The sequence below is a fragment of the Muscardinus avellanarius genome (genome assembly GCF_963383645.1).
Source record: "Muscardinus avellanarius genome assembly, chromosome: 11".
NCBI lineage: Eukaryota > Metazoa > Chordata > Mammalia > Rodentia > Gliridae > Muscardinus > Muscardinus avellanarius.
The window spans coordinates 72,234,994-72,246,143 of record NC_137797.1 but is presented as its reverse complement, the minus strand read 5'-3'; the positions used below and the strand labels follow the sequence as shown (position 1 = coordinate 72,246,143).

Sequence of the window (11,150 nt, the reverse complement as noted above, 5' to 3'; positions counted from 1 at the left end):
ATTAATAAATAGGTTTTCTTCTTTAAACACAGAACATATAACAGATTGAAACACTCCCCCCTCCCCCCAGTTCCAAAGACAAGAGGCTATAAAACAAACGCCAGCTGTACTGCCCTGCGGGCAAGAAAAGCCTGGTGACCCCCACCCAGCCTGCCCCTGCAGCACCACCACCCCATGCTCCGCAGGAGAAGGGGGCTGCGGCTTCTCCCTGGGAGCCTGGGGACTTGGGTGAGAAGCATGTGAATGCATGATGTCATTTCTCCATGAGGCATGGGTCTATGCAGAGATGAGGTTTCCTTCTCGTTGGCTCTGATCAGCCCCTGCCCCTCCAATTTCAGCTGTGAAGCACCTAGCTAGGCTCCCGCAGGAGCTGCCTCTCAGCTTCCCCATGCTCCTTCCCTCCTAGGAGGGGACGAGAAGGGCGCAGGGCCCTCCCTGCCCCCACCTACATGGAATCGCTGTGGAAGAGGCATGGTGTTGATTGAAGGTGGGCTCCACAAGGCGCCCAAGCCCGTGAGGCCAGCAAGCCCCCCACTCCCCACTCCGTTCCTTCCTCTGGAGTGGGGGGCACTGGGCAGCTGCCCTCTCCACCCCCTGGTGCCTGGCGTGGGGTGTGATGGTCCTTGCTCAGTGTCAGGTCCTCGTGCAGGACCTGGCTCCTTCCTCATCCCGTTCCAGTCTCTTTCCCAGCCCTCACCGTGGCCATCTGAAAACTCATGTCCAGTGTCCTTAATTGTCTCATCCTCCCTCTCCCCGTGCCTCTGCACCCCAAGGGAGGAAGTGGGGGTTGCCTCCCTCCTCCAGCTCCCACTTCACATGATGGAACAGCTTCTGGCCTTTTCCTTCTTGAAGGTGGAAGAGATGAGTTCCGAGCGACTGGGGAGGTGGAGCAGTCTCTTGGAGAGGCTTCGGACCGGGCTCTTCGGGGGCACTGGACTAGGCTTGTTCAGACACACCATGGATGCCATCCGAAAGATACTGTGGACACTCTTTTCTGAGGTGAAAGCCGAGCCTTCCAGATAGATTTCTGCACCCAGCTGCTTGGCTATTGCACAGCCCTGCAGGGGGGGTGAGGTCATTAATGCAGTGGTCCAAAAGGGTTGTCAAACACCATGGCCCTCTGTGTGCCACTCCTCAGGGCGATTCCAGATGGCACCCCACAGCCTGTCTCCCGCCACCAACTAAGCCAATTATTTTTGTGAAGGTGATGCCTGACTGCACATTAGAATCTCCTGAAACACTTTTAAAAACACTGAATCTGCAATGCTCCTGTCTCAGCCTCCCAATAAGCACTGACATTACAGGTGTGCAACATCACGCCTGGCTCCAGCATGGTTTTCTTTCTTTCTTTTTTGTTTTGTTTTGTTTTGCAGTGCTGGGATTTAACCCAAGGGACATTCTACCACCAAGCTACATCCTTAGCCCTGTTTTATTATTTTGAAATGGGCCTGACTAAATTGCTTGAATCTGTGATCCTCTTGTCTCAGCCTCCCAAATAATGGGATTGCAGGTGTGTGCCACCACTCCTGACTCCAGCATTAGTTGTTTTTATGTTTTGTTTTGTTTTGTTTTGTGTATGTGTATGTGGTACTGGAATGAAATCCAGAGGCCTTCTACCACTAGCCCTATTTTATTTGGAAACAGAGTCTCACTAAGTTGTGGAGGGTCTCACTAAGTCCCTAAGGCTGGTCATGAACCTGTGATCTTCCTCTCAGCCGCCCAAGTACTGGGATTACAAGCATGCACCACCATGCCCAGATTTTCATTTTTGTGGTACTGGAGATTGAATCCAGGGGCATACTACCTCTAAGCTACACCACCTTTTAAATTTTATTTATTTATTTTTGAAACAGGTTCTTGCTAGGATACTGAGTCTCACTAAATTTCTGAAGCTGGTCTTGAACCTCCAATTCTCTTGTCCCAACCTCTCAAATACGAGGATAATAGATGTGCACCACCATGCCTGGAAGCATTAGTATTTTGAAAAGCTCTCCCAAATGACTCTAATGAGAAAAACTGGATTAAGAGAAATAATCTTTCTGACTGGGGGTGGTGGCGCAAGCTTGTAATCCCAGCATTCGGTTGAGACAGGAAGATCACAGTTCGCAGACAGCCTCAGCTACTTAGTGAAGTCCTTTGCAATTCAATGAGACCCTGTTTCAAAATAAAGAATAAAAAATAAGGCTGAAGCCAGGCGTGGTGGCGCACGCTTGTAATCCCCGCGCTTGGGAGGCTGAGACAGGAGGATCGCGCAGGTTCGAAGCCAGACGCGCTGGCTTAAGAGACCCTGTTTCCAAAAATAAAATAGGTCTGGGAGTGTAGCCCGGAGGTAGAAGGGCTTCCAGGAACCCCAGTGCCACCAAAAAATAAATTAAAAAAAATAAGGCTGGGGGTGTAGCTTGGAGGTAGAATGCCACTGGGTTCCATCCCAAGTACTGCAAAAATAAATAAATAAATAAATAAATAAATAAATAAATAGTGCAGTTTTCTAGCTGGACTTGGTGGTGCATGCTTGTAAACCCAGTACATGGGAGTCTGAGAAGGAGCTCAGGTTTGAATCCAGCCTCAGCAATTTAGTGAGGATCTCAGCAATGTAGTGAGATTCTGTTTCCAAATAAGAAATAAAATAGGTCTGGGGATGTAGCCCAGAGGTAGAAGGCCCCTAGGTTCCATCATCAGTACCACAGAAAGAAAAGAAAGAAAGAAAGAAAAATGCAGTCTTCTGCTGGGCACAGTAGTATACACCTGTAATCCCAGCTACTCAGAGGATGAGGCAGGAGGATCACAGGTTCAAGGCTAGCCTAGTAAACTTAGTGAGACCTTGTTTCAAAATGAAAAATAAAAAAGGGGCTGGGCATGATGTAATCCCACCTGTAATCTCAGTATTTGGGAGGCTGAGACAGGAATATCTCAAGTTTGAGGACAGTCTCAGCAAGTAGTGAAACTCTCATCAACCTAGAAAGATGTTGTTTCAAAATAAAAATAAAATAGGGCAAGCTAGGTGTGGTGGCACACACTTGTAATCCCACCATTTAGGAAGCTGAGACAGGAGGATCACAGTTCGAGGACTGCCTCAGCAAGTAGTGAGATTCTTATCAACCTAGCAAGACCCTGTTTCAAAATAAAAGTAAAATTAGGGCTGAGTGTGTAGGTCAGAGGCAAAATGTCCTTAGGTTTAAACTCCAGTACCAAAATCAGATAAACACAACATTAAAAAAAAAAGGGGGGGGGACTAGAGGTATGGCTCAGGGGTAGAACATCCCTGGGTTCAATCACCAGTACCAATCCCCCTAAAAAAATAATGGAGGGCTATAGGTTTAGCTTTGAGAATAATGCTTCTGGATTCAATCCTCAGATCATCCTCATCATTATCATCATCATCACCATCATCTGGCATGATGGTGTAAACCTGTTATCCTAGTTCTTGGAAGGCCAAGACAGGAGGATTCCTGGTTCCATACCAATCTCAGCAATTTAGCCAACTCTCTTTCAAAATAAAAAATAAAATAGGACTGGAGGTGTAGCTCAGAGGTGGAATGCCCCTGGGTTCAATCCCCAGTAAATAAAAAATAATAACAAATAAGTTAAAATCTCACTAATTTGCAGAGGGGCTCACTAAGTAGCTGAGGCTGGCCACAAACCTGCAATCCTCCTGTCTCAGCCTCCCAAGTACTGGCATTACAAGCATGCACCCACCATGCCTGGCTTGCTTTTTAATTTTGAAACAGGGTCTTGCTAGTTTCCTCGGGGGCCTTGCTAAGTGGCTGAGGCTGGTGTCAAGCCAGTGATCCTCCTGTCTAAGCCTCCCAAGTACTGGGATTACACACAATCAGCAGGAATTCAGAATTCTCATAGGTATCTTTAATGCTTCTAATGCAAATGGTCCACAGAAAACAATCTTAGAAACACTAGCAGCCGGGCGTGGTGGCACACGCTTGTAATCCCCGCGCTTGGGAGGCAGAGACAGGAGGATCACGCAGGTTCGAAGCCAGCCGCGCACGTTGGCTTAGGAGACCCTGTTTCCAAATAAAAATGTAAAAATAGGTCTGGGAGTGTAGCCCGGAGATAGAAGGGCTTCCAGGAACCCCAGTACCACCAAAAAAAAAAAAAAAAGAAACACTAGCATCTACATAACTTGCTCATCCGTTAACCTATAATACACAACTCAAAACAGGTACCCACTAGCCCACTGGATGACTAGGTTGCTAATTATAGATGAACCCTCTAACACCAATTCCCTCTTGCCATACTGGGCGAATTTGAGCCAGGGTGTATTTCAAACCTTCTTCCTACAGCCTTCCCCACCCTATCCCCCAATGTGCATACACAGTCACACACACACCTGCACATGTGTGCACACACACCTGCTCATAGGAGATAGGTGCCTGCTTCTGGTGGGACAGCTCCATCAGCGTGCTCAGGTCTGTTCGCAGGTCTGTCTTACAGCCAATAAGCAAAACACGGGTGCTGGGACAATAATCTAGGATTTCTGTCCTCCACTGAAGGGCCATGCAGGAAGAAGGGGAAGGGGGGAGAAGAAGAGTCAGTGACACAGATACTGGGAGAAGCCTGGCTGGCAGCATCACACACCACCCAGATTATCAGCAGCCCGGTCCTCGCTCTGACTCACAGCATCTCTGCTACACTAATTACATCATCTTCCTGCCCATGAGGCCTTTGGTGGCACCACAGTGCTGACCCAGGAGCCTGTCCCTTCAGTCAAAAGCCTAGTCACCAAGGAGAACACAGTGGCCAGTCTCCTCCCACTTCCTGCCAAGCAGAGAGAACATGGATCTGCCCCCTCACTCCAGTCAAAGGGCCTCACAAATCCAGAATGGCAGAAGCCAACCAATCTTTTCCCCAAAAAAGACATCATCCCAGAGTATTCTGGAAAACTAAGCTAATTCCATAGGTTTTCTGGGATCCTCTGTATAGGCAAACCTTGCCACCCAGACCCAGACATTTCCTACCAGCAGTTCAGCTCTGGTGGAGAGGGATCAATCTGGGTCTAGGGTCAAGGTCTATGGAAAGCTGCCTCCCAAGGTCCCATCCCCTAACCCTCAAATCACATCACCAGAAGGTTCTCTGATTGTCAGCCCTTTGTTTACTGAGTCTTCAACACCACTCTTGCTGGGCTTCAATAGTGGAATAGATAGAAGGCAGAGGGCTATGAGACCTGGGTTCTAGTCCCAGGCTGTGGCTAACGGTTTGGCCCTGGGCAAGTAAAGCTCTTCCTTCCTTGGCCTCAGCTTCTTGCTAGTTCACAAGAGTAGAAGACAGAGTGCCAAGATTGCTGTTCTCCTGCTGAGTTAGAGGATGGAGAGCTTATCTACCCTGCCTTCTACCCTACCTTCTTGAGCGCACTGTCCACTGTCTCTGGACGGCTGATGTCAAAGCACAGTAATACCGCATCTGAGTCGCTGTAGCAGAGTGGGCGGACGTTGTCATAGTAGGGAGATCCTGGTACAGGGGAGAAAGAACCAATGGTGAGCCATGGCTTTTCCCTCCCCTACAGACCTAAGCCCAGAGAGCCCTGGGAATACCATTCATGATCCCGTAGGATCCACCCATATCTCAAGGGAATGTGCTACAGCCTGGAAGCTTGGGACCCGACCACCTGCCAGAAGGCTGTGTAAAATATCATACCCCTTTGTCCCCCAAAAAGGGAAGGAGGACAAAATAAAAGGATGTGGAGCAAAATTTGACCCTGTTTGGGTCTCCCACAGTGGGATTAATTTAAGGTCTACTAGTTTTCTGAGTCCTGGAAGATGCTGCCAACCCCTAAGGAGAGACCAGGACTCAATTAAGGTCTCCTCTTCTCCAGAGTCTGCCTACAACACAAACTCTGCTCCATTCTCTGCTCCAGGGTCTCCCAAATAAAAAACAAAACAAACAAACAAAAAAAACAAAAAACAAACATTCTTGTTATATAACTAGCTGCCCTGCTTCTTTGCCATGGGGTTAGAACTCCAGGAGTTGGACAGGGAGGGAGAGCATCCAGGATCCAGTGCCCTACTCCCCCATTCACTCAAATAGGCTTATACTAAAAAGGGCAAAAGGAAAGCAGTAACCCCTGCCCCCTAAGATCTCAGGGAGGCAGTCTCAAAGACAGCAGCACCAACAGCTGGGGGCGCAGAGGACAGAGGTGAGAGCAAGGGTCGCAGGGAGAAGGCAATGCAGACCCAAGAGGAGCAAAAGCTAGGAGCCGAGCCTGCCCCCTCCACCCTGGGGAAGGAGCAGTGGAGGATTTGGAACCCAGACAATCCGTGCTCAGAATAGCAAGCAGCCCCTCTCCCTGTACCGCAATCGCCATGGAAACTGGGGGAGAATCCAAGCTGGGGTGGGGGCTGTCAGTCATAAAAAAAAAGAAGTAAGGGGGAGTTAGGATAGCTGCCTGCTCCTTCGGCAATTGGTCCTGTGCGTTTCTGATATGGGGGCCTGACCACTGCAGCCCTGAGGGGGAGGGAAGGAGGTCTCCATTTGGGCTCAAGTGATCCCCTTCCCCTTAGACCAGAAGATGAATAATGGAAACAGGTCCAACCCTGGCCTGAGTGTAAGAAAGCCCCTTCCTGCACAGCACTGCCACTTCTTCCCTTTCCTTATGGGAATCTGATTTGAAAGAGGGAGTCTGAGGATGACAGATGGCCTTCATCCTTTAAGAAACTGGGGGATAGGGGTGCAACGCCTGGTACAGAGACCACACTTGCTGATTTCCCATGATCTGAATTGGGGATTCAGGGGCTGCATTCTGACTGTGGGAGGAGGGAGAAGCAGTGGGGGGTTTGGGCGGCGGCGGTGGTGGTGGTGGTAAGAGATGAGCTGCAGCAAGGTTCTGGGAAGATTAGGAGGTGGGAGGGTACAGCAGAAGAAAAACCATACATCATGAAGCCAAGCTGCATTCCAGTACCATCCAGCCAGCATAGCTCAGTCCCAGATAACCCAAACCTGCCTCCTGCCCCTGGACCGGTGACAGAGGGAAGCAGACCTAACATCCCCTACCCCCAATCTTTTCAGACCTCGTAACTAGAGCATGGGAACAGCGGCTCTTTGGAGGAGTAGGGCAGCATACTTATTACAGGTAACAGGAAAACCTAGGGATTTATAGTTTCTCTTTAAACTCAGCTTGAATATCCATTTTTTTCTTTTTGGCAAAGAGTGGGTTTTATTTCCTTTCTTCCATTGCTGGTTTCTACTCCTTAATTGTGACTCTGAGCTAGTCTATTAAAAAGGATTGGGGTAAAGAGACAGTGAGAAAGGTCTGGAATCAAAGCAAAGGAGAACCTGGCACTAAGGGCTTGGGGCTGAGTGCCTGGGAAAACATCGCTTTTGACATTCTCAAAGGCAGAGCATCTTCTATCTCACTCCCGTACAAGAAAGACGATCAGAGTCAACCCCCCTTCACCCTGCAGGCCACTATCCACAACATGACCATGCCCCATATTAAGCCATCTCCCCACCCTCCAAAACACCAATGATGCATTGCTTCGCCCCTGAGCCGCAGCAGTGTGATGAGCGGAGCTGAGCTGCGGCAGGCGGACAGCAGTGGCCCGAGATGGAACGCAGGAGAGAAAACAGAGCGATGCTCTTCCAAAGCAGGCTGTCTCCCTGCCCCACCACAAACGCCAGGCTCCAGCAGCACTGCCTCCTGCCTCTTATTTAACTTTGCTCTGAGGAAGTAAAGGCTGTGTGTGCGTGTGCGTGTGTGTGTGTGTGTGTGTGTGTGTGTGTGTGTGTGTGTCTGTGCTGGGTAGCAGGAGTGGAGATGAAGAAGCCCTGCCTGCTGCCCCTAAGAGTATCCGTGGGTTCCTTCACCTCACCACATCAGCTCTCTGAAGGACAGAACAAGACCCAGAGAAGTAAGTGGGTTCTAGGGTTCGTCTACTGTGCACCCCATACCACTCAACTGAGTGAACTATTTGGCGTACACCCCCAATCTAGTAATCATCAGATCCCCTCTTGCCATTTCCTGGCAAACATCTTTCTCTTCCAACCAAAGGGAGAAACAGTTTGTAAAACACAGACGCCGCAGCCAACCAACGGAGGCGGGAAAGGGGCATCTGCGGCCACAGTCTTACCTGAGGTATCCCAGAGACTGAGCTCCACTCTCTGCTCCTCTGTCTCCAAACAGGCCGTGTAATTCTCAAACACGGTAGGCACATAGGTCTGTGAGAAGAGGAACCTTTTACACCTGGGCACCATGCCCTCAGGACCCTGGCCCATCCTCTGAACACTAAAGTATCAGGGGATAGGTGGGGTAGGGGGACCACGTGGGACAGGAGGGAAAGGACAGTAGTAGAGGCATAGACACCTTGTTCAATGGAAATGGGGCTGACTCCCCAAGCCAGGGATAACCCCCCCCTAAATCTAGATGGTCAGAGACACCTGGGCACACACACATTCCTCCCAGCCCCAGATGTGCTTCAGAATCTCAAAATCACAGGCCCAGGCTAACCTCCATCTTCTCCCCTCAAGCCCCATAGCCCAGGTGAATAGCAAAAAAAAAAAAAAAAAAAAAAAAAAAGGGAAAAAATGGGGGGAGGCGAGGACAGACTCATAGAACGTTTAAGAAAGGGGGGGGATGAGGGGCGTAGGTATTATGTCAAGAAAAAATCCCAAACTCTATGATGCCTCCAGAGATGAGGAGAAATAGGAAGGGATTTAATGGGTGAAGAGGTGAGGAGGAGCCGGCGGGGCGGCAGAAGTGGGACAGGTCTCAGGGGAAGCAGGCGGGCAGTCCTCCAGCCGGTGAGCAGCTGAGGGTGGGGAGGACCGGGGTAGGAGCGCGGCTCTCCCGGGCCGGAGGGAATCGACTCCCGGCGGGCGAGCAGGCAGAAGCGGGCGGCGGCTCACCTCGGGATAGCAGTCCTTCGCGAGCACCTGTAACATCGCGGTCTTCCCGCACTGCACGTCCCCCACCAGCACGAGCTTACACCTGACCACCACCGGCTGGGGCACCCGTCTCTCCTTCATGACTGCAGCCTCCGCGAGACTTGGTGCTGGATTCAGAGAGGAGCAGGTTGCGCCAGGTGTGTCTCTGCACCCCAACTCTGCAGATTCTCTGCCTCCCTCCGACTGAGAGGGAGGCCGGCACAGTGCCATTATATCACCCTGGGTGAGCCAATCACAAGAGGAGGCGGACCCTGTGACGGCCAATCCCTGGGGTGGAATCCCCTCTAGCAGCCAATGGTGAGAGGATCTGAGTCAGCGCCCTCTTCTTCCCTTCCCTTTCTCTTAAAGCTGCTTGCTCCCTTGCTTCTCCCTGAAAGGGAATTCCCACGCTGTTTTGTATTTGTTTTAGGTAGGAAGAGGGGACTTGAAGCAAAATTAAATGATTGTGAGTGTCTGCCTAGTGTCAAAAGCCATAAGATAGATGTGGAAACAGAAAGTGGGGTCAAGCTGGAGTCATAGGGACTGTCCCCGGCGGGAGGAAGGCAGCGGGACCTGCCTGAACTCTAGGCAGGCCGCACCTGGAGCAGAGGGATGGCCCCAGAGACCTCTGACTCCTTTATTTCACTCAATTTCTATTCAAACCAGCTCCTACTTTTGGCTTCCCCTCCCAACATCAGTCCCTGCTGTATCCCCTTTAAAGTCTCTTCCTCAGAAATCACCTTCATCAGAACAAACAAAACACCGCTCCTGACCCGGAAATGAGTTAGAAAGAAATGGGGGGGGGGTGTCTTCAAGTAGGGAAGGGACCCAGAAAAAGAACAACACGAAATCTCCATCTGTCTGTTGGCCAGATAACACCTCAGCCCCTGCCTAGCAGGAGCTGCATGAAGGTGTTTGTTCTGCTGCCTGGGTTCAGCTTCCTGGATGAATCAGCCTCCGGTCTAGGTCCAGGCGGACACCACCTGATGCTGACACACTAAAGTGTCACTTGGTTAAAGTCCAGCCTGGGCCTGGGACTTTGGGAACAGACTCTGGAGGACATCTGCCTGCCCACCCTTCCCCTCAGCGTCCTCGCACCTTCCAGGGGGCCTCTCTAAACAGAGCCATGGATGTACACAGCTCCTCTAAAGCACTGACTATCCAGCAACCCAGGCAGTCCAAATAAGGCCTCCAGGGGATTCGAGATTTTTTTTTTTTTTTTTTTTTGGTGGTACTGGGGTTCCTGGAAGCCCTTCTACCTCCGGGCTACACTCCCAGACCTATTTTATGTATTTTTTATTTGGAAACAGGGTCTCCTAAGCCAGCGCACGCGGCTGGCTTCGAACCTGCGCGATCCTCCTGTCTTTGCCTCCCAAGTGCGGGGATTACAAACGTGCGCCACCACACCTGGCCTGGGGGATTAGAGATTTAAGGAAGAATAACCTTGGGCAAATTTAAGAGCGGCCCTGGCTAGGGTCAGGGTGTTGGTGATTAAACCCAGGGGCATTTTACCTCTGATTATATATATATATATATATATATATATATATAGAGAGAGAGAGAGAGAGAGAGAGAGGGGGGGGGGTTGTTGAAACAGGCCCTCTAGCCTGCTGAGACTCTTGCTATAATGCAGAGGGTAGCCTCGAACCTGAGATCTTCCTTTTACAGCCTCCCAGTATTGGGATTACAGGCGTATGCCACCTTGCCCGGCCCGAGTTTTACTAAATTTACAGTTGTTGAGCTGGGAGTGGTGGCACATTCTTATAATCCCCGCACTTGGGAGGCTGAGACAGGAGGATCGCGTAGGTTCGAAGCCAGCCTCAGCTACTTAGTGAGACTCTCAGCAACTTAGTGAGACCCTGTTTCCAAATAAAGTATAAAATAGGTCTGGGAGTATAGCCTGGAGGTAGAAAAGCCCCTGGGTTCCACCCCCAGTACCACCAAAAAAAAAAAAAAAAAGATAAATTTACAGTTGTTGCTGCCCAACCCAGAGACATTTTCTCTGATATTTAAAAGCCTTCACCAGACCCAAAGAGAGATCTCTAAGATGGAGATATACAGTGCCCACAGTGGACAGTAGGATAATGTAGGGGGGGTTGTTATATTTTTGTTTTTGTTTTCTTACAGTACTGGTGATTGAACACAGGGGCATTATACCTCTGAGTTACACTCCAGCCCTATTTTTTTTTATTATTTATTTTGAAACAAGGTCTCACTCAGTTGCAGAGGTGCTCACTAATAAGCTGAGGCTGGCCACAAACCTTTGGTCCTCCCATCTCAGC

At 50.1% G+C, this 11,150-nt stretch overlaps 1 protein-coding gene across 1 annotated transcript; it reads right to left on the bottom strand.

The window, feature by feature from the left end:
• Positions 1–812: 812 nt before the first annotated feature.
• RND1 (Rho family GTPase 1) lies at positions 813–8,970 on the bottom strand (the record flags this gene model as incomplete). The annotated part of the gene is made up of 5 exons (XM_080705734.1): positions 813–1,058; positions 4,365–4,499; positions 5,351–5,460; positions 8,076–8,163; positions 8,851–8,970. 5 exons carry the CDS (start codon positions 8,968–8,970, stop codon positions 813–815), a joined length of 699 nt encoding a protein of 232 aa, XP_080561860.1.
• Positions 8,971–11,150: the final 2,180 nt, after the last annotated feature.